The sequence below is a fragment of the Ahaetulla prasina genome, chromosome 2 (genome assembly GCF_028640845.1).
Source record: "Ahaetulla prasina isolate Xishuangbanna chromosome 2, ASM2864084v1, whole genome shotgun sequence".
Classification (NCBI taxonomy): domain Eukaryota; kingdom Metazoa; phylum Chordata; class Lepidosauria; order Squamata; family Colubridae; genus Ahaetulla; species Ahaetulla prasina.
Window position 1 is genome coordinate 133065519 of NC_080540.1, and position 27033 is coordinate 133092551.

Here is a 27033-nt window from a genome sequence, read left to right on the forward strand (position 1 = left end):
ATTAGAGCTTTGGAAAAGGAGCAAAATAAGCGATGGAAATTTCTCTTAATGGGCAGCAAGATCAGGAATCCTAAATAGGAAATAGTGATAGTATTATAATAAATTCATTAATTTTGACTTTTGACGGAAATAAACCTTTGTACACAGGAAAGAAGGGACTTGACTGTTGAATTGTACTCTGTGATATGAATATGAAGCTAAACTGTGTATTTTCCATGTTAACAAACAGATTACTATTTAACTTGCCAATGAGGGAACTAGTAAAACTATGGTTGTGAAGGTTTCATTTGTTTATTCAATTTTGCTCATTATAAGAGAAGAGATGTGATAGTCTATGTTATAAGAAATTGAGCTGAAATATAGACTGTCAACACTTCAAGGTTGTTCAGACTGGAAACATCTATGGAGATTTTCAGTCATCTAGGTCATGGTTTTCCCAAAGGTGCTTTTTCAAAAGGCAATAGGACTTTCTGGTTTTTCTTTGAAAACATTTCACTTCTCATCCAAGAAGCGAAACGTCTTCAAAGAAAAATCAGAAAGTCCAGTTGCCTCTTGAAAAAGCATCTTTGGGACAACCAGACTGGAAACCCAAACCATGAGTAACAGATTGTAGTAACAGAATCTTGAATGTCTGAAAGTGTTTCCCTCACCTCCCCTGCCTTTACTTCCCAGAAAACTAGGGAGGGTCCCTTCTGAGTCACTTTTTCCAGCCCTTTCTTTTCTTTGGACTCAGATTTCTCTTACCACATAATTGTGTAGGCTGTGGCTCTTCCTTCTGTCTCCCCAGGTTATTCCCACATTCCATTACAGAGACACATCAAAAATAAAATAAGTTTAAGGAGGTTCTCCACTGTGTGAAATATATTAGGCTACTGCCTGCAATTTTTGTCCTTTGATATAGAATTTTCCTCATATTTTGACATTTTTGTTGGCAGTAGCCTTAAGGGGAAAGAATATAAGTTGCATGTGCTGCTCTTAACAATCTCTAGATTCTATTGTTTTAAAATGCCTGTGGGCAAAATGTCTTTTTTTTAGGTCAGCATCTGGCAAAATCTGTAAATTCAACTGTTCAGAAATGTCTACAGCTGCAAAGTTATTATATTAACCTGTAATCCAGTTACTTTGGGTGTTTTGCCACTGTCCTATCTGCTCTACATAGTGGAGCTAAGGAATCAGATAGACAGACAGACTTATATCCCGCCTTCCCTCCAGTCATTCAATGAGAACAGTATTCCCACCTCCAATTTTAACTCACAACAGCCCTGTGGGATAGCTTCAGTTGGTTGCTGGTGGTTAGTCAGTGTCAACCTGTGGGTTTTATTTTATTTATTTATTTTGTCACACAGTATATATAAGCATAAGCAGTCCTGCACAGATGAATAAATGTGTCTTGAGCTCATGACGGAAGGTCAAGGTCCGGAAGTTGACGGAGTCCTGGGGAGCTCGTTCCAGAGGGCGGAGCCCCCACAGAGAAAGCCCTTCCTGGGCCGCCAGACGACACTGCCTAGCTGACGGCACCCTGAGGAGTCCCTCCTGTGAGAGCGCACGGGTCGGTGAGAGGTATCTGGTCGCAGTAGGCGGTCCCAGATAACCCGCCCTATGCCATGGAGCGCTTTAAAGGTGGTCACCAAAACCTTGAAGCGCACCGGAAGGCCACAGGTAGCCAGTGCAGCCTGCGCAGGATGGGTGTTATGCGGGAGCCACGAGGGCTCCATCTATCACCAGCGCAGCCGCATTCTGGACTAACTGTAGCCTCCGGATGCCCTTCAAGGAGACCCCCATGTAGAGAGCGTTGCAGTAATCCAGGCGAGACGTCACGAGGCGTGAGTGACCGTGCATAGGGCCTCCCGGTCCAGAAAGGCGCAACTGGCGCACCAGGCGAACCTGGTAGAACGCTCTCCTGGAGCGGCCGTCAAATGATCTTCTAGAGACAGCCGTTCATCCAGGAGGACGCTAAGTTGCGCACCCTCTCCATCGGGGCCAGTGACTCGCCACCGATGGTCAGCCGGATTTAGCTGACTGTACCGGGATGCCGGCATCCACAGCCACTCCGTCTTGGAGGATTGAGCTTGAGCCTGTTTCTCCCCATCCAGACCCGACGGCCTCCAGACACCGGGACAGCACTTGATAACCGTTGGGGTGGTCCGGTGTGAAAAGTACAGCTGGGTGTCATCCGCATACAGCTGGTACTTCACACGAAACCACTGATGATCTCACCCAGCGGCTTCATGTAGATGTTAAACAGAAGGCGAGAGAATCGACCCTGCGGCACCCCACAAGTGAGGCGCCTCGGGGCCGACCTCTGCCCCCTGTCAACACCGACTGCGACCGGTCGGAGAGATAGGAGGAGAACCACCGATAAACGGTGCCTCCACTCCCAATCCTCCAATCGGCGCAGCAGGATACCATGGTCGATGGTATCGAAAGCCGCTGAGAGGTCTAATAGGACCAGGGCAGAGGAACAACCCTATCCCTGGCCCTCCAGAGATCATCCACCAACGCGACCAAAGCCGACTCCGTGCTGTAACCGGGTCGGAAACCGGACTGGAGCAGGTCTAGATAGACAGTTTCATCCAGGTGCAAGGAAACTGATATGCCACCATACTCTCTACAACCTTCGCCATGAGCGGGTTGGAGACCGGACGATAATTACCTAAAACAGCCGGGTCCAGGGAAGGCTTCTTGAGGAGGGGCCTCACCACCGCCTCTTTCAAGGCGGCCGGAAAGACTCCCTCCACCAAAGAAGCACTCGTAATCGCCTGGAGCCAGCCTCGTGTCACCTCCTGCGTGGCCAGCACCAACCAGGAGGGGCACGGGTCCAGTAAACATGTGGTGGCATTTAGCCTCCCCAACAACCTGTCCATGTCCTCGGGAGCGACAGGGTCAAACTCATCCCATACAATGTCACCAAGACCGCCCTCAGCCGTCTCACCCGTATCACCGCAATCTTGGTCCAAACCATCCCGAAGCTGAACGATTTTATCGTATAGATAACCGTTAAACTCCTCAGCACGTCCCTGCAACGGGTCATCCCGCTCCCCCTGATGTAGGAGGGAGCGGGTCACCCGAAACAGGGCGGCTGGGCGGTTATCTGCCGATGCAATGAGGGAGGAGGCGAGGTACCGCTTCCTCATTGCCACTAGGTAAGCCCTAGTATAGGACTTCACTAGTGTCCGATCAGCTTCTGAACGGCTAGACCTCCAGGAACTCTCTAGGCGTCTTCTCCGGCGCTTCATCCTCTCAGCTCCTCGGAGAACCAAGGGGCTGGTTGGGACCTGCGCTGGGTCAGAGGTCGCAAAGGCACGACCGGTCTAAGGCCCCGCGCGGCCCGTTCCCAGGCCGCAACAAGTTCCTCAGCCGAGCCGTGTGCCAGACCCTCAGGAAATGGCCCAAGCTCCGTCCGAACCCTCCGGGTCCATCAGGCGCCTGGGACGGAACCAACGTGTCGGCTCCGTCTCCCTGCGGTGATGAATGGCGGTCAGAAAGTCCAGGCGAAGAAGAGAGTGATCTGACCATGACAAAGGTTCAATGACTATTTCCTTTAAGTCCAGATCTCTCAACCACTGACCAGAGACAAAAATCAAGTCCAGAGTGCCACCCCCAACGTGAGTAGGGCCATCAACTACTTGGGTCAGGTCCAAGGCCGTCATGGAAGCCATGAACTCCCGAGCTACCGTCGATGACGAGCCGGACGATGGCAAGTTAAAGTCCCCCACGACTAAAAGTCTGGGGGTCTCAACTGCCACCCCAGCAAGCACCTCCAGGAGCTCGGGCAGGGCAGCTGTCACGTAGCAAGGAGCCAGGTACGCGACCAGCAAGCCCATCTGACATCTATGACCCCATCTCACAAAGAGGATTCGCACCCGGCAATCTGAGGTACAGTGGTCTCCTCGGCTCTAGACTCTCTAATCACAACCGCCACCCCACCACCCCTACCCTGGCCCCTCGGCTGATGAAATGCTCGGAAACCCGGTGGGCACATCTGAACAAGGGGCACGCCCCCTTCTGGGCCCAACCAGGTCTCCGTAACGCCCATAAGGTCCGCGGCACCCCCCTGAATAAGATCGTGAATTAGGGGGGCCTTATTGGCCACGGACCGTGCATTGCATAACATCAGCCAAGGCCAGGGCCCTGAGGATCCTGACCATCCGGGAACGGGAGAAGTTTGAGGGCTCGGGCGCGCGATCGCCTGTAAGCATCGGCGCGCACCCCTAACACGATATGAGCCCCACTTCCGCCATATCTGCCCCTCCCCTTACCGTGGAAATAGCACCACCTCCACCAATGGAACACCGACTCCCCATGACCTCGGACCCACCAACCCCGCCACGAGCATGTGCAGGAACTGGACTCCCCGACGGGTTACCCCAACACCCACCCCTTCCTCCCACCCCCAACCCAAGCCCGTCGGTTTCCTTCCCCTTAAAATCCCCTTTAAAACTCCCCTTAAAAAATCTATTAAAACAGCCAATTAAAAAACCCCTAAGCCTCCTATTTTTCGCATGCCACCTCTCGGGACTCCAAAGCCCGTCCTCAAGGTGGGCCCTCGATAATCTGGAGGGCCAGACCCTTGAGAGGGCATCTCGCAGGGCAAGAAGGTCAGCCGCAGTAAATGTTCGCATCACTGAGACGGTCCGGGCAAGGCCCATCCTGGGCTGGTCAAGTTGGCAGCAAAAGTCATAACAGATGATAAAATGACCATGACCAGTCTGTCCTGATGGGAAATAGTTCGAGATAATCCATGTGCGGTAGATGACAAAACCGCTGACTCAGTCAGTTCACCACCCCATACAAACGACCTGGGGTGGGCTAAGGAAGAAGGGGAGAGGAACGATGGTAGAGATGTTATAAAGATGGTAAATAGTGGAGGGGTGTCCGCTGGACCCGCGGGTCTTCCTCCGGCGCTGTCACATCCTAAATAGGAAATAGTATTGCTAGTGATAGTATTATAATAAATTCATTAATTTTGACTTTTGACGGAAATAAACCTTTGTACACAGGAAAGAAGGGATTTGACTGTTGAATTGTACTCTGTAATATGAATATGAAGCTAAACTGTGTATTTTCCATGTTGACAAACAGATTACTATTTAACTTGCCAATGAGGGAACTAGTAAAACTATGGTTGTGAAGGTTTCATTTGTTTATTCAATTTTGCTCATTATAAGAGAAGAGATATGATAGTCCATGTTATAAGAAATTGAGCTGAAATATAGACTGTCAACACTTCAAGGTCATTCAGACTGGAAACATCTATGGAGATTTTCAGTCATCCAGGTCATGGTTGTCCCAAAGGTGCTTTTTCAAAAGGCAACAGGACTTTCTGGTTTTTCTTTGAAAACATTTCACTTCTCATCCAAGAAGCGAAACATCTTTAAAGAAAAATCAGAAAGTCCAGTTGCCTCTTGAAAAAGCACCTTTGGGACAACCAGACTGGAAACCCAAACCATGAGTAACTGATTGTAGTAACAGAATCTTGAATGTCTGAAAGTGTTTCCCTCACCTCCCCTGCCTTTACTTCCCAGAAAACTAGGGAGGGTCCCTTCTGAGTCACTTTTTCCAGCCCTTTCTTTTCTTTGGACTCAGATTTCTCTTACCACATAATTGTGTAGGCTGTGGCTCTTCCTTCTGTCTCCCAAGGTTATTCCCACATTCCATTACAGAGACACATCAAAAATAAAATATGTTTAAGGAGGTTCTCCACTGTGTGAAATATATTAGGCTACTGCCTGCAATTTTTGTCCTTTGATATAGAATTTTCCTCATATTTTGACATTTTTGTTGGCAGTAGCCTTAAGGGGAAAGAATATAAGTTGCATGTGCTGCTCTTAACAATCTCTAGATTCTATTGTTTTAAAATGCCTGTGGGCAAAATGTCTTTTTTTTAGGTCAGCATCTGGCAAAATCTGTAAATTCAACTGTTCAGAAATGTCTACAGCTGCAAAGTTATTATATTAACCTGTAATCCAGTTACTTTGGGTGTTTTGCCACTGTCCTATCTGCTCTTCATAGTGGAGCTAAGGAATCAGATAGACAGACAGACTTATATCCCGCCTTCCCTCCAGTCATTCAATGAGAACAGTATTCCCTCCTCCAATTTTAACTCACAACAGCCCTGTGGATAGCTTCAGTTGGTTGCTGGTGGTTAGTCAGTGTCACCCTGTGGGTTTTATTTATTTATTTATTTTGTCACACAGTATATATAAGCATAAGCATGAAATAACTATACAATATATAAGCATATATATAAGCATAAGTATGTAGTAACTATATTAATTGGATATAATGAAAGGAAACAATAGGACAGGAGTGGTAGGCACAATTGTGCTCTTATGCACGCCCCTTACAGACCTCTTAGGAATGGGGTGAGGTCAATAGTAGACAGTTTTTGGTTAAAGCTTTGGGGATTTTGGGAAGAGACCACAGAGCCAGGTAGTGTATTCCAAGTATTAACAACTCTGTTACTGAAGTCATATTTTCTGCAATCAAGATTGGAGCGATTAACATTAAGCTTAAATCTATTGTGTGCTTGTGTATGTTATAAGAAATTGAGCTGAAATATAGACTGTCAACACTTCAAGGTTGTTCAGACTGGAAACATCTATGGAGATTTTCAGTCATCTAGGTCATAGTTTTCCCAAAGGTGCTTTTTCAGACTTTCTGGTTTTCTTTGAAAACATTTCACTTCTCATCCAAGAAGCGAAACATCTTTAAAGAAAAATCAGAAAGTCCAGTTGCCTCTTGAAAAAGCACCTTTGGGACAACCAGACTGGAAACCCAAACCATGAGTAACTGATTGTAGTAACAGAATCTTGAATGTCTGAAAGTGTTTCCCTCACCTCCCCTGCCTTTACTTCCCAGAAAACTAGGGAGGGTCCCTTCTGAGTCACTTTTTCCAGCCCTTTCTTTTCTTTGGACTCAGATTTCTCTTACCACATAATTGTGTAGGCTGTGGCTCTTCCTTCTGTCTCCCAGGTTATTCCCACATTCCATTACAGAGACACATCAAAAATAAAATATGTTTAAGGAGGTTCTCCACTGTGTGAAATATATTAGGCTACTGCCTGCAATTTTTGTCCTTTGATATAGAATTTTCCTCATATTTTGACATTTTTGTTGGCAGTAGCCTTAAGGGGAAAGAATATAAGTTGCATGTGCTGCTCTTAACAATCTCTAGATTCTATTGTTTTAAAATGCCTGTGGGCAAAATGTCTTTTTTTTAGGTCAGCATCTGGCAAAATCTGTAAATTCAACTGTTCAGAAATGTCTACAGCTGCAAAGTTATTATATTAACCTGTAATCCAGTTACTTTGGGTGTTTTGCCACTGTCCTATCTGCTCTTCATAGTGGAGCTAAGGAATCAGATAGACAGACAGACTTATATCCCGCCTTCCCTCCAGTCATTCAATGAGAACAGTATTCCCTCCTCCAATTTTAACTCACAACAGCCCTGTGGATAGCTTCAGTTGGTTGCTGGTGGTTAGTCAGTGTCACCCTGTGGGTTTTATTTTATTTATTTATTTTGTCACACAGTATATATAAGCATAAGCATGAAATAACTATACAATATATAAGCATATATATAAGCATAAGTATGTAATAACTATATTAATTGGATATAATGAAAGGAAACAATAGGACAGGAGTGGTAGGCACAATTGTGCTCTTATGCACGCCCCTTACAGACCTCTTAGGAATGGGGTGAGGTCAATAGTAGACAGTTTTTGGTTAAAGCTTTGGGGATTTTGGGAAGAGATCACAGAGTCAGGTAGTGTATTCCAAGTATTAATAACTCTGTTACTGAAGTCATATTTTCTGCAATCAAGATTGGAGCGATTAACATTAAGCTTAAATCTATTGTGTGCTTGTGTATTGTTGCAATTGAAGCTGAAGTAGTCTTCAACAGGAAGGACATTGTAATAAATGATTCTATGAGTTAAACTCAGGTCATGTTGAAGGCGGCAGAGTTCTAAATTTTCTAAACCCAGGATTTCAAGTTTGGTGGCATAAAGTATTTTGTTGTATTCAGAGGAGAACTCTTCTTGTAAAGCCTTTTTTGCGATGTAGTTGCAGTGGGCTTTGGCACTTAGATCATTTGATATGAAAACTCCAAGGTCTTTAACAGGGTGGGGGTCATTTGTAAGGTAATGTCCATCAAGCTTGTATTTAGTGTTTAGATTCTTTTTTGTAAGACAGAGCATTTGCTTGTTGAGATTTGGAATTGCCAAGTTTGAGACCATTCTGACACAAAGTCAAGGTCTTTTTGAAGGGTAGCTGTATTGTTGGTGGTGTTAAATAGTTTGACATCGTCAGCAAAGATGGGTCAGATGTCATAGCTGAAGATGGGTTTCTCTAGTCCAACATCTCAACAACTACATTACATGAGCTGCTTTTCCTAAAAATTGTCTCTAGGCTACAACCCTAGCCTAGAAGTCAGGTGTTCTACAATATGCATTCTATTTATGATAGCAAATACTTTTATGAACATGTTTTTCAAATTTGACCACCTTAAGATGTATGGACTTCAGCTACTAGAATCCCCAGCCAGCAAGTTAGTTTTTCGAACAAACTCCCACAGGAATTATTGTAATTCAATACAACAAAGTTTTTGTGGCATAGAGGAAAAGTAAAAAAAAAAAACATACACAGACATTAAGAAATACAGCCTTTCTATGCTATTGTAAAGTAATAACGCCGTGCATCACATTTAGCCTCCTGTAGTCATTATCATTGTTGGATAAATATATTGCCTATTATATAGAGAGTTTTCCACTCTTGGCTCTTACTGAAGTCTATTGAACAGAATAGGTGTCAGTCAATGGAACTCTCTCATTGGCACAATGGCAGTTCCATGTTTCCTCTTCTATGTATCGATTAGTCCTTTATGAACAGTTTGAAGGCTCCCTTCCAAGTGGTTTGCGAGTCTCGGGTCTTAGGATTCTGTTAATAAGCCACTTTAGGAAAAACCCTTCCATACTTCCACCTCTCACAATACTTGACAACACAGTATCAACAGTAGAAACCTTCAAATTTCTGGGTTCTATCATATCGCAAGATCTCAAATGGACAGCTAACATCAAAAACATCATTAAAAAAGGACAACAAAGAATGTTCTTTCTGCGCCAACTCAGTAAGCTCAAACTGCCCAAGGAGCTGCTGATCCAATTCTACAGAGGAATTATTGAGTCTGTCATTTGCACCTCTATAACTGTCTGGTTCGGTTCTGCAACCCAACAAGAAAAACACAGACTTCAGAGGATAATTAGAACTGCAGAAAAAATAATTGCTACCAACTTGCCTTCCATTGAGGACCTGTATACTGCACGAATCAAGAAGAGGGCCGTGAAAATATTTGCAGATCCCTCGCATCCTGGACATAAACTGTTTCAACTCCTACCCTCAAAACGACGCTATAGAGCACTGCACACCAGAACAACTAGACACAAGAACAGTTTTTTCCTGAAGGCCATCACTCTGCTAAACAAATAATTCCCTCAACACTGTCAGACTATTTACTGAATCTGCACTACTATTAATCGTTTCATAGTTCCCATCACCAATCTCTTTCCACTTATGACTGTATGACTATAACTTGTTGCTGGCAATCCTTATGATTTATATTGATATATTGATCATCAATTGTGTTGTAAATGTTGTACCTTGATGAACGTATCTTTTCTTTTATGTACACTGAGAGCATATGCACCAAGACAAATTCCTTGTGTGTCCAATCACACTTGGCCAATAAAAAAAAAATTCTATTCTATTCTATTCTATTCTTTTGCCTTTCAGGGTCATCAGTCGAGCACAAGGGCTGAAGTTGGTTGTGGAAACCCTGATGTCCTCCCTGAAACCCATTGGAAACATTGTTGTGATTTGCTGTGCTTTTTTCATCATTTTTGGCATCTTGGGAGTCCAGGTAGGTTCTGGGTAGAGTTCCCTGAGAAATGTACTTTACTCATTCAGTACAGAGAGTTTGAGAATTTCATACGCATCAATCTTTTCTAATATTGATGTCTCTCATGAGAGGTGGAGCCTACAAGTGCTGACGCAACTAAAAAAGAAGGAAAGAAGTCCATACTTCAGTGTTCTAGAGCTACTTCATACAGAATGCTTTTTAGAGACCAGCATAAAACACTGGATCATAACAGTGGACATATAATGCAGGGAAAGCAGAGTGGCATTTGTGACATTCATATGTGAAGTCTGTAGAGCCCCCAAATTAAACCATGTTTAGAATGGGCAACATTTCAAGAGACCACCAAGTCTTAGGACATAGGACATGGGGGGACATAGACCACCAGGTCTATGTCCTGCCATGAAATCTTGAATGATTTTGGGAAAGCGTGTGTGAGATTTCAGCATGCTCATGAGTTTAAATTCATGACCTGGTGGTCTATGTCCTCCCATGAAATCTTGAAAGATTTCAGGAAAGCATGTGTGAGATTTCAGCATGCTCATGAGTTTAAATTCTTCACGTTGAGATTATCAAAATCATAAAAGATTTTACAAAATTATAAGATTTTGGCCCTATGCATGCCTGTGGTGAGAGTGACTTGTTACTCTGCATGATCGTGCAATGGTTCTCATTGATACCAATTTCTTCCCTTCCCCTCCCTTCTCTTCTTCTTCATCAGTTTCTTCTCTTTATTTATATACATACATACATACATACATACATACATACATACATACATACATACATACCCATACATCAATGCACAGTTGTAGAGGGCATGGGAATCCTCATTGGTGTCAGCTAGATTTGACATACTAGATTAACAAGAAAGATATTGTGCAGGGATTTCATATTTTTTTCTATCTACTTTTTTGAAAGTTAAGGTCAGAGCTCTCCTCCTTTTATACATGATCTCTATAGAAAAAAAAATCCATAGCATTATTAAATATAATAATATGAATGAGCATTCTTGTAAGCCAATCAAAACTTGGAATGAAAGCAACTGAATTTTAAGCTCATTCCACATTTTTTATAATGCCAGTGGTTTGTTTTTTAATTGATTGCAAGATTCATAGTAACTTAATAATGTGCCCATCTGTTCTCTTCATATATTATTTATGGAGAAATGTGCTGATACATAATTGGTTATATCTGTTTTATCCTTGTAACTAAACCAGAGCTCATGTTCAGCATTTGTAAGCCTTATATTTATCCATATTTAGTGCCATGTCTTCCTTCCCAAGTCCTGCTATGCTGCCTCATGGTGGGGATGGAAGCTCCTGGGAGGGATGAGTGAAGACTGCAGGGAATATATACCAAGGGTGTTTGTTTGTATTCCACCTTTATTATTTTTATAAATAACCCAAGGTGGCAAACATAACCAATACAATTCCTCCTCTTATTTTCCATACAACAGCCACCCTATGAGGTGAATAGGGCTGAGAGACAGTGACTGGCTTAAGATCACCAGGCTGGCTTTCATGTCATGTACTCCCCCACAGCATCACTCATGATATCAAGGTCACACTAGCTGACCTATGTAAAAGCTTGCCTATGTAGGGAAGCAGCAATATGGGAATATGTTAAAGCTTGCCTATGTAGGGAAGCAGCAATATGGGAATATGTTGAATGATCACTTTAACAACAATGGCAAAAGGCATTATTTGAAACAGTGCAGCGAAAGGTAATTTCACTGCACTTGGTATATTTTACCAAGAAAACAACATAAATAGATCATATAAAATCTATATATTTAAAAGCGAAAACCATTCACACCTTAATCACGAAATCTCCAGAACCGTAAAGCCTACAAACTTGAAATTTACCTCTTGGCTTCTAGGAACTCACTAAGAAAGGATTTTTCGAAATGACCATCAGAGCATTAGTATTTCCTATATTATTATATCACGCTCTGATGCTAATTAGTTAAACGTTCTACTCCCCCTCCCAACTTGAAAATAACTCTGGAGAGGATGGGATAGCATAGGACAGGCTTCTGTGGGGCAAGCCTCATGGAGAGGAGGGGCTAGAAAGCCTGAGGGAGAGAAGGGGATAGGAGAGGAGACATTTCTGTGGGACCAGCCTGAGGAGAGAAGGGGATAGGACAGGATCTATGGGGCCAAGTCTGAGGGAGAGAAGAGGACAGGATCTTTGGGGCCAGCGTGAGGGAGAGAAGGGGAGAGGAGAACTACTCATTAATTTTCAAGCTGTAACTGTCGACTTATCAAGCCCAATCACATAGTTTCTTAGCAAAGCATGAGTATCCAGCTAGTGATTGATAATATAGTGCCAGATGGTATACCGATCAGGTCAGATGACACTCAACATGTTACTTAGGAAGACTTGAGGATCCTTTGAAGTAATAATGGCATTTATGACATAGCCAGATTATAAAGCCTTCTGGATATTTAATTGCTGATGTAATGCAAAAAGAGAGAGAGAATTACAGTGGAAACATAGAATGTAAGAAGCACAAACATGGAATAACTCAGCATAGTAAAAGACAAAAAGTTCTACATATTGACATTTTAGGCAATAGCAGATTGAAGTGTGCTGGCATTGAACATTTCAATCACAAGATCTAACTAATGACAACGTACAACAACCAACCTTAAAATTGATAATAGCATGGACATTTGATTAACTGCCATCAAACTGGTGTCAACTTTTAGTGATCTCATAGATTTTCTACAGGAGAATTGGTCCTAAACTTGGTCCTTCAAGTTTTCTGGTAATATACTATGAAAACCAAAATTGGACTTTGAAAACTCAAGTTAGAAAGAATATTAATGTTTTTGAACTCTGATGTTGGAGAAGACTTTGGAGATAAACAAGTAGTTGAACAAGTTAATCTAGTGTTCTCAAACAAGGGACAAGTTATCATACTTGGGACACATTGTGTAAAGACTCAACTCCCTTGAGAATTTCACAATGGTGGAAGGTGGAAGAATGATTATCAGCAAGAAGGAGGAACTCTATTATAGTGGCAAGGGCTGTACCATTAAGAAACCAGAAAGGTCAGGATGTGGACAGATCATTCTGGAGAAAGTCTACTGATTGAATTTAAAGAGTTGGCAGAATCTTGATAGCATGTAATCAGTCAATCAATCAATCAGTCCCACTTCCCAAACACAAGAAATGTCTATTCGACATTTTATTCCTTGCTTGGAACTCTTTCCAAATATGTTGATTCCTGCGTTCTGTCTTATCTTCCATTGCTGTAGTACATTAAACAGCAAATTATTGTCATAGACAATATGATAAGAATCTGGTTAGTTTGGTTTGGTTCGAAGAACTTTAATTAAGAAAGTAGAATTAGTGCCCAACTATGATTAAGCTAGGAGAACTCACTCACTGTTGATGCTTTCTATGCTGCTACCACCCAGTTAGTTCTCCTAGGTAAAATAAAATAAAATGCCACCTTATGTGAGATCTGTCACTCTGTGTGCTGATCCCTATTATTTGGACTGCTCACAGGTTTGACATTTATTCTAGAGTTCAGATAAAGGGGTGATATTTTAAAAGCTGGTGAGAATAGTGCCTTGCTACAGGAAAACAAGGCATGACCATGCTAGGACCTGCTGTCACTCGATAAAAAAGTGAAGGCATCTCAGCTTAGGCTAATACAGGCCACCCTGTTCCATCTATCATAATAGCTGTCATGCTCTGCCACTTCGTGTTTGCCATTGAATATGTGACAAAATTAATCCCCTAGGATTTTTATAGTTTTTTCCTGGTTGATAATCACATCTGACATTGTTGAAATCAAGACTTAAGGGTTGTTTGGCTTGTTTCAACACAAAGTGATGTCGGTGCTTTCTCTGCTATCTGTATGAAGAATTTCAGCTGAGGCCTCTGCTCAAGTAGGAGAAGCAGGACTTTTCAAAACTCTCCCTTCTGTGTCACTTTTTCAGATGTGCACTCTTGTCTCTAATTTAACCTAGCAGCCGGTACATCGTGTTTATTTAAGTAGGATTAAACTCCAGTTAAAAAAAGGAAGCCACTCTCTTTATACATGGCTGTTGTTCAGCTAGCTTGCCTTGCGTAGCTTCTGTCCTGGTAGCAGTCAGAGCAACAGCTATGCAAATCATAGTTTCATCAGTAATATGGTTGAGGCTTTAATCTCTCCTCTTGGAAGTGGCACATCAGTTCTTCCCCTTGCTGAAATTTTGGGAGAAAAAAGAATCTTAAGTTCCATTTGTCTGAACAGGTTTTGATAGCTGAACTCATGAATTTAATTTCTAACTTTGATCTCCTTGCTGTTCTTAGTGAATTACTGTCTATATTTTTTAAAGGACATACAGTGTGGCTGTCTTAAAGGTTTAACTAAGTGCTTTGTAATACACCATAAATCTAAGGAAAGGCAAAATGTAAATATTTTCACTTTAAAAAAAGTAAATTCCAGGATTTTTCTGACAATAGTTGATGAAGTCCACCTAAAAAATCGGGGGGAGGGGGGGTTGACCTTGAATATATCATTTATCTGTTATATTCATTTACTATAGTTTCTATGCCACTCAGTTCCCATTATTTCTGAGCAGTTTATATTAAGCAACAACAAGATTAAAACCATTATAATGTAACAAAAACGTTCGCTAACTGTGCCATCTAAGGTTGGTAGATAAATCTCCATTGTCCCTAATGATTTCCCGAAGAGCCTCGTCTTTGCACATTGTGGGAAGTCCAAGAAGGTGGGGATGGTCCAAACCCAGATGACTTTTTCTAGCAGTTTCTATTTCCTACTAAACAGTAGGAGAGGGCTGAGCACTCTGGGAATCCACATTGGAGTAGCTGAGAGTTCACCCTGTCCCCCCACCATCACTAACTAAAATAAAACACTTAGGGGAAAAGGGGAGACTACTTCAACACAGTGTCTCCCACTCCTAGTCGTCACAGTTGGTCCAAAAAGATAGCATATTTGAAGGCAATGAGAGCTACCAAGGGATTCAGGAAAGGTCTAGTCACACTCTCCATCCCAGTCCTGCTGAAGATCACCCAACAGGGCGAACATTCTGATTTCCATCCCAGAGTCAGGCATGAATCCCGATTAACAAAGATCTAAATAATCTATAACTTTATGCTGACCACCTTTCAAAATCTTCCCTAGAGTGTACTGTCTAAAAATATAAAGTTAGAGCCAGGGAATAGTTGTATAAAATAGCTGGGTCAGGATATATTCTTAAGAAGGAGGCACACCATTGCCTCTTTCAAGTTGAAAGATGAATGCTTCTCCCTCAAGAATGTATACCCCACCATCTATAAACCTAGTCTCTTATTACTTCCCTGGTGGCCTTCACAGCTAGACTAATAAGTCCATTGACATTCTTACAGACCAGAGAAGAGATAATAAGCTTTTTAGCTGCTACTGATCATGAAAGCTATGTTTTAGCACCAGTTTTTAAGACAATACCAATTGCTAAGAGGCAAGGACAGAAGACTGCTAGTGCCCTCATGTCCTGCTTGGCAGCTCCCAGGGTAGATAGTTGACCGCTGGAAAAATATAATCATTAAAAAGGGGGAGGGGTAGCTAAGTCTTTAAGAACCATCTTACCCACTGCCTCTAGCCAACTATGGATTGACTTTATGCTTATTTAGGTTAAAGTATCCATTAAGGATGAACTGCACATTTCACCTGGAACATAAATTAGCATAGAGGGTAATTCCAAGGCAAGATATGGATAATACTTATAATAAGTAAGATGAAAGTATATGTATCCTAGCATTGTGTCGCACTCAGATGGTTATTTAACAGAATGCCAAAGCTCTATTGGCAAAGGGATAATATTCTTGAAAAACTTTACAGAATACCAAACTTTGCATTGATGGGAGTTTTCAGATAATGCCTGGTTTCCAAATATATTTGTCATATTTCAATCTGAAAACCTCACCCTACAAGAGCATTGTACAACTTGTTTTGTATAGCCATGTAGACTGTGCAAGAGCTAAGATTCTATCATTTTTAAGGGGATTCCAAGCTGAGGAAGGTTCAGCCATGACCTCTTTACTGAAAAATTCGCTTTGTTCATTTATTGTAAGTATTTTAATGCTACCTTTTAGTGAAATAGGATGGACTCACACTAAATCATTACTATGTTTTTGTATAATGCCGTAATTATAGAGCAAAACCTGTATAAATCAAGAATAGCAGCAGCTTAAAAACAGCAATGCTACAGTATTTCTTCCATAAAATTGGATGGCTAAAAGCTTTGGGCTAATGCCAAAAGCTCAAGTGAGATGCAGATGGGCCTCTCTGTTGGAAGAGCTTAAAAATCAGACATTTGCAAATGGTACACTGTGGAAACCTACAGAAAAAGACCTCCCCATATTATTTCAGTGACTGAATATTCTCTCCTTTTTCACAGCTGTTCAAGGGGAAGTTTTTTGTCTGCCAAGGGGAAGACACAAGGAACATTACCAACAAGTCAGACTGTGCAGAAGCCAACTATAAATGGATCCGGCACAAGTATAATTTTGATAATCTTGGCCAGGTACTGATGGAACGGTAATCTGCTGCAGTGCTCCCTTATTTGCTTTGATTCAAAGCAGATGTGAAATAGCCTTGTATATATTGCAGCCACTATAGTAAATCATCTACAGCACTTCCTAGTCGTACTGTCTACATTTAAAGATCCTCACTTGGTATACATTCTTATCACAATTAAGACCAGTCTACACTCTTTCTTTGGACATTTAATGACTGTACAATAGTATAATCAAACTCATATTTAGCATGAAGAAAAGCTTGTCTGAAACCATGAACCCTGCACATCTACTATCTCAGATCCATCTTGACTATTGCAATGCGCTCTACATGGGGCTGCTCTTGAAAAGCATCCAGAAGCACCAATTGGTTCAAAATGCAGTGACCCACATTGGTTTTGTGCAGGCTCAGGTGTGCACGTGTGTCACCTCTCCTGTGGGTGCTACATTGGCTGTCGATTTGCTTCTGGGTACAATTCAAGAAGTTGGTTGTCTTTAAAGGCCTTCCTGGTTTGGGACCCAGTTATCTAAGGGACCATCTCTTCCTGGTTATATCCACCCAACCCACTAGAGTGGGAAGGCAAGGCATGTTGGAGGTCCCATCTCCTAAAGAGGTACAACTGGCAGGACCAGGGGTGAAATCTAAAAATTTTCCCTACCGGTTCTGTGGGCATGGCTTAATTGTGGGCATGGCTTGGTGGTCAGATGACTGGGTGGGCATGGCCAATAACAATAAATAATAAAAATAATAAACAAAGTATACAAAACAATAAGAGGTACCAAAAAGCAACTTTCACACTTTACACACACACAATACAACACAACTGACTCACACACAATTTAAAGCAGCTGCACTTCACCCAAAATGGTCCCTGCAACAAGCAGGAACCTCACACAGCCACAAAAAGCTCAAAAACCAACTTTCACACTTTACACACACACAACACAACACAACTGACTCACACACACACACATAAAATGCCACATACAGCTTTGTGAGATTTTGTGTGTTTGTGTAGTTAGAGTGAAACACTACAGAAACACACCAAATCTCAGAAAGCTGCACAAATATTTTATTTTATTACTTTATTTTATTTTATTTGTATTTTTTAGACCAGGGGTCTCCAACCTTAGTAACTTTAAGGTTTGTGGACTTCAGCTAGTCCACAAACCTTAAAGTTACTAAGGTTGGAGATCTCTGTTTTAGATAAAAGCAGCTAAATTTACAACTTCCTTAACTTTAAATTGCTGTCTAAAAAAAACTCCTTAAAAAAACCCCAATTAACTATTTTTTAAAGCTCCTCCCCCCCCATTTACTTACCAATTGGAGGCAGGCAGATTGAGTTGCTCGCTGAGGAGATGGATTGCAGGCGGGCAGATTCAGTTGCTAGCTGATGCAACACTGCAGCAGCCAAAGCAAAGCAAGGCTTAGGGAACCCGAAACAAGCAGCAATTAGGTAAGCGGGCTCGCGGCGATTGGGTGGACATGGGCGGGGGCTGTTGTAAGAACTTGTAGAAAACATGTTTTTTAAAAGTTCTGGTGATCAGGCAACTCAGCTGGGATCGCCAGAGGACCCTTTTAAAAGCGTTTTTTACAACCTCTTCGGCTGAAGAGGTTGTTAAAAAAAAAACTTTTAAAAGGTTCTGATGATCTCAGCTGAGCCGGGCGATCATCAAAGGCTTTTTTTTCCTTTTAAAAGCATTTTTTCGGCTGAAGAAAAAATATTTTTAAAAGTAAAAAAAAAAACCCTCTAATGAAGGCGCGGCTCAGCAGGGGCAGGGGGCGGGGCCAGGGATTTTTGCTACCGGTTCTTCAAACCACCCACCACCATCACTACCGGATCGGGCGATCCAGTCCGAACTGGGAGCATTTCACCCCTGGGCAGGACCCAGAAGAACGGCATTTTCTGTGGTAGCTCCCTCCCTTTGGAATAATATCGCTGCGGAGATTAGACTGTTCCATGCCCCGCCCCGCACCCCCTCCTGCCCCCCGACATACTTTCATAAGGCCCTGAATGCCTGGTTTTGCCACTGGCCTGGAGAACTCAGCGGGGGATGGAGCCCATCAAGTGGCTTGTTTGATTGTGTATTGTCACCAGGGAGTTTTTTATTCTTTTATATTGGATTTTTATTCTTGGAAGCCACCCAGAGTCACTGAGAATGACTAGGTGGCCATAGAAATCTTCTAAATAAATAAATTTACTATTACCCCAAGAAATCCTATTTCAGCAGTATGATAAGGGTTATGTAAAAATGGATGAAGGTTAAAGGGCCTCTGGTGGCTCAGACTGCTAAGACAGTCTGTTATTAACACAGCTGCTTGCAATTACTGCAGGTTCAAGTCCCACCAGGCCCAAGGTTGACTCAGCCTTCCATCCTTTATAAGGTAGGTAAAATGAGGACCCAGATTGTTGGGGGCAATAAGTTGACTTTGTATATAATATACAAATGGATGAAGACTATTGCTAACATAGTGTAAGCCGCCCTGAGTCTTCAGAGAAGGGCGGGATATAAATGCAAATTAAAAAAAAAAAAGGTAAGGCTGTTCCTGTTTGTTGGAATAGCCCTAAGAATAATAAGCTTTGTCTTATTATTATCAACTAGGTTGAAAAACAAAAAAAGTACAAATTCAAACATGAGTCAAGAGGCAGGTAGAATACGATATATATTATATTGTCTTCCCTCTAAGCTAAAATGCTTTGTTTCCTTTCGTTTTTCTAGGCTTTAATGTCTTTATTTGTTCTGGCGTCTAAAGACGGGTGGGTGGACATCATGTATGATGGATTGGATGCTGTAGGAGTAGACCAACAGGTAAGTGTTTTGGTACAACATTGCCAGAAGCCCAAGAAATAGGTGTGTTTGCTTCAGAGATTACGCTTTCAAAAAAATTATGTGAAATGCAAATATTTGGAGTTCCTAAATTTATCATGGACAGTGTTAAATTCTAATCCAGATAGAGTGTAATGGCTTCTCCCTTTATTTTATAGCCAGTCATGAACTATAACCCTTGGATGCTCCTCTACTTTATCTCCTTCCTGCTGATCGTTGCCTTCTTTGTGCTCAACATGTTTGTGGGGGTTGTGGTGGAGAATTTCCATAAATGTCGTCAGCATCAGGAAGAAGAAGAAGCCAAGAGACGGGAAGAGAAGAGGCTCAAACGCCTGGAGAAAAAGAGAAGGAGTAAGGAGAAACAGATGGCTGGTCGGTAGTCTTTCCTCATCTTTCTGAGTCCTGCTTGACCTTTGACAGTCTCCCCTATTCCCTGCCTAGCATTTGAAAGCTAGATCCCCCTCACAAGCATGTCCAGCTACAAAATCTGCATGAAGAAATATAGCGCTGGTACAGGCTAAGCAAAAACCCATAGAAATACATCAACGGCTGCATGATTTGCAATTATTTTAATATGCTGGGCAGTTTAAAACGCACTACAGTAATTTAAATATAATTTTTCCATTGCATAAAAGCATAGCTTTATCCAAATAGTATTGAATGCAAAGACCAACAGTTCCAGAATGGGCCAATTATCTTAGGCACATTCTGCACTGTTGCTGATAGTTAGTTTCACTATTTGGTTTATTACAGCCTTGTAATATCAAAATGAAATCACTTTTGCTATTTTTTTTGGCTAATATGAACTGACAAAATATAGAATTTTCAAGGATGTAATAAGAAAGCCATTTTGTATTAGAATTGCTTGGAAATATAATGCTTTTACTTGAGAAATACAGATTCTTTTTCTTTAAAAAAAATGTCAAAATAAGAAATTAACCAAATAAAATTAACCAATTTGGAATAAATCTACTAAAACCCAAACTTGGTAAACTATTTACTGTAGAATAAAGTTTAGAACTTTTGATGACCGCATTAGACTTACGTGAAATCTGAGAAACTTCACATGTTTTCTTTCTTACTTCAGTTTTTATTTAATTGGAAAAGCAGGAGGTAATGATCAGGTCAGAGGTCACAGGTCAGAGGAACTCTCCTTCATTTTGCATGTTTTCTATTGTTCCTGGCGTCTGTTACCATTCCATGTGTCCATTCATGGTGTTTCGTGTTATAGTCATCTTAATATGTTCTGAAACTTTTTTCTCATTTTTACTTTTATTATATCCTTTTTAGAGAAGCATCAATATACCTATGAGAATTTCTCTTTGGTTTTAATACAGTTGTTTAACCTCCTATTTCCGCTTTGCTTTGCTTTCTACCTGCTTGTTTCATATACTAATTAATAAGGCCATAAACAAATTAATCACATCTAATCCCTCTTTATCGTATGATAAAGCCGTTTCTAAACCTTGAATTTTAAGTCTCTTTATTCAAATGTAAGGATTCCAGACTGAACGTACAAAGCTAAGTCATACCAGTACTCTGGTTCCTTATGTTGAGTTTTATGAAACTCCTTATGTTGAGTTTTATGAAACTTTAAAAGAAGAGAGATCTGTTATACACTATGATGCTATGAGGTGCTACAGATATCTTTTCACAACTGACAGGACACCAGTATGTTGACCTTTGTATCAAGAAATGTATATACCTAAGGGTTAGCAATTTCTTTAATATTAAAGCCATATATTGACTTCCTCTGCTAAAATCCTTGGGATTCCGGTTTAGAATGCATGTATTCTAAATATATCTTTTCAGGTTTAGAATGCATATATCTTTTCTTTTATGTACACTGAGAGCGTATGCACCAAGACAAATTCCTTGTGTGTCCAATCACACTTGGCCAATAAAAAATTCTATTCTATTCTATTCTATTCTATTCTATTCTATTCTATTCTATTCTATTCTATTCTATTCTGCAAAAGTGAAAAAGCTAATTGCAGACTGTCTTAATCATATATCGTGTCAGTAAAAAAAAGAAAATACCCCGCAACTGGATTTTTGCTTTCATAATTTCTGCACATCTTAATTTCTATTTACAGTATAAATGTGGTACAGGGAATAATATACACCAAATCTTTTTTAAAAAAAATATTTTATTTTATTTATTTTGCATAAAGAAAACATAGACTTCTTCCTTATGTTATCCAACCCTACCAGCAATCACTTTGTTTTCCCAGAGGCAAGTTTTTGCCTTTTTTTTTTAATGGGCCATTTTAAGAATCCTTGAATTTTCTGGGGGAAAAAATCCTGTGAGGAATGAAAGTTCTGAATACTTTTGAAATATTCCACAGAATTGTTCCTCTGGCAGGTTTTGGCATAAAAAATGGCTGTATCTGGTATGCCATTTTGTTCTGCATTGTTAAAGACCTACTTTTTCCTCCGCCCTTATAATTTTCCTTTAGTTTCTCAGTGAATCCTTATTCAAAATTTGATATATTGCCCCACTATACAATGTATCTTACCTTAGCTTCCTTACCTCAGTGCAATCTCAGCAACTTTAAAATGAGTGGACTTCAACTCCGAGAATTCCCCAGCCAGCATTTGTCCGTTTTAGCTCTAGTTGCCTTCTTGAGTTGAAGTCAACACATCTTCAAGCTGCCCAGGTTAAGAAACACTACCTTGTCTTATTGCCTTTTTTTTTTCTGCCAGAAAAGTCATTTTCCTGTTAATTGCTTATTGTGCAACCTTCCTCTAAATTGCTTTGATCTGCCTAAGCTTAGGCCTCCAACCATGCTCTTTTTCCTCAGAAGGCAGAAATATACAAAATGTAATGTTTCCTGTCATCTGACGTTGCATGAATGGTATAACCTTGTTGTTCCCCCTGAAAACCCAGAATTAAAGTTTCAGGAATTACATGGAAGTATCTAAGGACAAAAATACAAGTTCAGAAATAACTTTTATAAATCATAATAATTACCTCTAGGGTGTTAGCCCACATTGAAAAATGCAACTAAAGCTAAAACAGACAAATTAATTACAGATTTAAGAATGATTACTCCATTATTGAGAGAATTATTTACAGTTCTTATTTTTATAATACTATAATAATATCTGCAGTAATATTTAACAGTAGTTCTACCTATAGACTTAATAATACAGGATATCAAATGATCTAACTACATATTATTGCGAATAAACTAAATAATAAACTAAAATGGAAGAATAAAGCTATACTTAAAGGTAATAAATATAATGGTGAGTTCATATATAATGCTTAGCTATAACACGGTTTGTTACCTTTTGCCTCAGCATGATTTGCTACCCCACTTACGTGTTATGAGTGATATGCTGTATGCAAACTAGGTCATTATAGGTTAAGAAATCATAGTTTTTGAAAAATCTTGGTTACTGTTCACATAGTATTATGTGTGAACAGAATCAATATTACATAGTCCAATTTAATCAGTAAAGGAATTTAGTATAAACTGTAACAAAACTACAGTCCCCATTTGTAAACCTAACAATTATGATTCTCACTAATGAGTCTCATTAGAAAAAGCTATAACAAATGTGGTGAACATATAATTGCTTTTCCCCCAGCACAGCCTTATTGAAAGCTTTTTGAATAATATGGCTTTTCATTATTCATTAATAATTTTTTTAAAAAAATAATTTCACATCAAGAGGAATAATTCATTTTAAGGAAAACTCTTTCACAATTATTTGGCATTTTGCAAAATAAACAGAATGGTAATAATATACCTTATATTTTAACATCATACAAAAATCAGTGAGGCACAACATTTTCTTCTTTCTTAATAAATCATACTCCTTTTATGAACAGCAAAATAGGCACTGTCCAAATCATGGCTTACTCTAAGAATGACCGCCATTTAATAGTTGAGGGTCACATAACCTTTTACAGGGGCCAAAGGTTCCAAATTTGCAAAGCACACATCACACACATATGTGTCACGTGGATATTTCAGTTTACATTAGCTGTGACATACCTATTATACTGTATAGCTTTCTCATCTTTTTCATGTGCTGCCCACTTCTATATGGGAAGTTTTCAGTGGTCTTGGTCAGAAAAGGTTCTGAGGGATGCCAGAAGGGAACTTAAGGGCCACATATGGTTTACCCTAACGTAGTGTCTTTTGGGAATCTAGCCAGTAGTTCTGTAGGGAACTTCCATATAAACACTACCAAATAAAATGCTGCTCTATAAGTAAACCCCTTCTTCTCTGATTTACAGATTCCTAAAAAATTCTATTAGTTTGTGAAGATTTTTTTTCCCCTAACAGTAGTTGCTAACCATTATCTCACAGTTGAGAAAAATATTTTTGTCCTATTCTACGTATTATTAATTCCAAGGCTCAGAAGGCAGAAATCATGCAAAGATAAAGGTATTCTGTGTTTCTACAGCTTGTATTACTGGAATGAAAGCACCTCATATGAACACCCAATTAAAAAGATATACCATCCCCAAGTATCACTCTAAGTAGACAAATTATCAAGTTTCTTTATGTTCATAATCTTATTTTTCCATCCATAACTTTATCTGGTCTCTTTTCTGAATTTGTTTGCAATGAAGGGTGCATAAAATTTGCATATGTAAAAGTTTCACATGCATTTTTGTACATATCTTAATGTATAAAATATTTGGAAATAATGATCTTTAACATAATGGTTTTAGGTGCACACCTTTTCCTAATATCTGGATTTTTGCACAGATCTCTCTTGCTTTCTCTCTTGAGTTGTAAAGTGCGTCACAAAATTTGGAAAAATTATGTATACTTTTCCAGTAATTTGGATGTAGATTCAGGAACCGGATAAAAATTTGCATTCTTCTAACTGATAGAAAGAGGGAATATCTGCTTCAGAAAAGAAAGAAAAAATCTTCAAGTTGCATTACTCTAAATCATTTCTAAAGCCCTATTTTTATCCTTAATATCTAACAGAATTAATATGATTAATTTATACACACTCCCAAAAGCAATTTTGAAGATTTTAATCTGAGTAGCAAGGTAGCCAGTAGTAATGAGGTTGCAGTGATGTGGGAGCAGGAATGGAGAAAGAGAAGGATGCATCCTGACCATCTAGTATAGGCCTCATGAGGTGGGCATCTTCCAGAAGGGTTGGCACAGACTGAATGAGGCCAACTAAGGCACCATATAAAGGATAGTCCATAATATGTTCAGTTTATAAAACTCTGATGGGTCATTGAACAGAAAAAAAATATCTTGCTGCTTCCATGGGGTGGAATTGTGTTCCAGCATTTGCACAATGCTTTCTTCTAAACTCTATCAGATATCTCATAGGAAGTGCCTTAGCCATTGGAGTCTTGGTTTGCTTTGCCATTACAGTGGTGAACGCTGGAAGTGGGATGAAGGGTTTGCCTCCTGTCCTCTCAGGTGATTTAATGACCTTTCGTTCTTCTAGATCTAATGCTGGATGATGTAATAATGGACAGCTCAGCCAGTGCAGTGCCAGGTACTGGGATGTCCTTGCCGTCTTTGTCTCACCTGACTTTTCATGCTGTGTGACTTAACGGCTGGCCATGGGTTCTTTGAGCCATCTCGCTGGACTGTGTGTAGTGGAAGGTCTTTCTTTGCTCACTCTCTACTCTGCATGCTTTGTTTTGGTGTAAACATCTGCAGGCTTCACCTATCACTAACACAATTAATTTGGGATATTTATATGTTGTCTTGGTTTTCAGATAATTTTATTTCTCATCGTAAACATTGTCCTCTTTTGCTGCTTTCAGAAAGAGATTTTTGGATGATGTCTGGGTCATCTACTGTAGAGCTATTCTATATGTGCCACTCAGCCTTGTAATGTTCTACCTTTAAACAGCTTGGCCCTTTATACAAAAACTATGGATCCAACAGGCTCTGCCTCTCCTAAATAATTATTGTTTATAGCTTGCAGTATCCATGCTTTTCCTCCAGGTTCTCTGCATGTTCCTTTTTTTTTCTGCTGGACTTTGGAGAGAAGCAGAGAGAGAAAAAGAAAAAGAAACACAGTTCTCATCTCCCCCTCTTGCCAAAATTTAAGTAACTTTAAATGATTCCTAAAGCAATTTATATTTGCTTAAATTCTTCCAGCATAGCAATAGAATAAATCCAGCATGGAAGGGGTTAATGTAATCACTCTACTTCTAATTGCATCAGGTCTAACTGCCTTTTCCTATAGATATCTTGGGTATACCTTATATTCAAATTAGCTTAAGGTAAATTTAATTTACCTTGTGACCATCAGTCCTCTTCATTATCACTGAGGCTGCAAGGATCATATCTGTACATGGAATATGTATAAGGCATGGGAAGAAAGACTCTGCAGAAGCTGGATGGTATTACCAAAGCCACATGTTTCATGGTTATAATAAAAAGCTTCATACTCTTATTTCATAATATGGCATCTTATATAGAGGAAGGATCCATAGACTGTTTGCTGACTCAGTTCCAGTCCATGTACTGAAATAAAGATGGGTAGTCGGACTACAGTCTGGATGCCTAAGCAGGGATGCTAACTGGGGTGGCCATACTTATGAGGTAAATTTCTTCCCTCTGGCAATGGCAAGAGGGAGCAACTGGAGCCCTGCCCTGCCTTCTAGCCCCAGCTGTCTCCTACCCAACACATTTGGAGAAGGAATTCAGACAGGGAGAGTGTAAAATGATCCCATTGGATAGCAATGGAAGGGGACTGACAGTGGAGTAGTTGCAATCTCCACACTTTAGAAAGTAAATTCTGTTAAATTTCCCTGGGCACTAACTCCTAAACTGGGTGGATTCTTAAACCCTAAGCCCATCTCTTAATCATGACAAAATAGCTTGCTCTGTAATATAGTTTGAAATTTAGAAGAGAAAGAACACCTCTATCTTTTGAATCTTGTAATTTTTTTAAAATTTAATATTTTCCCCCCACTCCATATAAATCTACTAACAATTTCTTGCCATTTTTGTTGAAAAAAAATCTCAAATCAGAATTTGGGGCCAATGGAAAGATATAATTCCCCCTCCCCCAAAAAAAATAAAGCAAATCCCCAAATTTCTTAAGAGGATTTTACAAGTGCAGAAACCAGCAACCCACATACTCTACTGAAAGTATGTGGAAGTATACATGAAAAGTTGTGGGAGAAATAGATAATAATACAGTTGAGTATCAAGGAAGAAAATTGAGAAGCCATCAGTGGCACTATTGAAATTTACTAGCTTGAGCACTCTGCTGCCTTGAGCAGAACATAGGAAAGAATTTATCTTCCTGGTCCATTTTTGAGGCCTTGTCTTAGAATCCAGTTGACATAGCTAATGTTAGTCTTACGAAGTAATCCGGACAAAGGACAGCCATGAGTACTAATTTATTATTTTGATGTATTACAGCCTCCCACTCCAAAAGAAATTGGGTGGCTTACAACATCTAATATGCAATTTAAAACAATTAAAACAATAACAAACAAACGACAGCAAAGCAAATAACATCTCAGACACAGATAACAATAATGAATATGGCAAGGCCTTCTTTATCATAGCTGAACATCTTGTCAGCTGTAAATGAGAAGAAGACACTCTCAGAATTTACACCTTTGGAAAGACAAGATTTATGACATGAATTTGACAAACGAGCTGAGCAGCCTAGAACCAATTAGCAAGGAACTTTTTTCAGATTGGTCAATTACTTGATGGTGCTGGCAGCTAAATGGGCACAGTGCTTCTTCAAGGAAGGTGTCCTATACCACTATACCAGATGTGCCAAGTTCATCTGAAATG

The 27033-nt window shown here is 40.2% G+C and overlaps 1 protein-coding gene across 2 annotated transcripts in view; it reads left to right on the plus strand.

Annotated features, from left to right (window-relative positions):
* The window catches only part of CACNA1G (calcium voltage-gated channel subunit alpha1 G), a 491081-nt gene that overhangs the window by 390130 nt on the left and 73918 nt on the right, over positions 1–27033 (plus strand). The window contains exons 22-26 of one of the 2 annotated variants that reach the window (XM_058168253.1): positions 9793–9919; positions 16321–16446; positions 19160–19249; positions 19426–19618; positions 24707–24757. In XM_058168253.1, the coding sequence (XP_058024236.1) occupies positions 9793–9919; positions 16321–16446; positions 19160–19249; positions 19426–19618; positions 24707–24757 (587 nt within the window). The remainder of the gene's footprint in view (positions 1–9792; positions 9920–16320; positions 16447–19159; positions 19250–19425; positions 19619–24706; positions 24758–27033) is intronic. The other variant, XM_058168254.1, reaches the window with a different exon arrangement.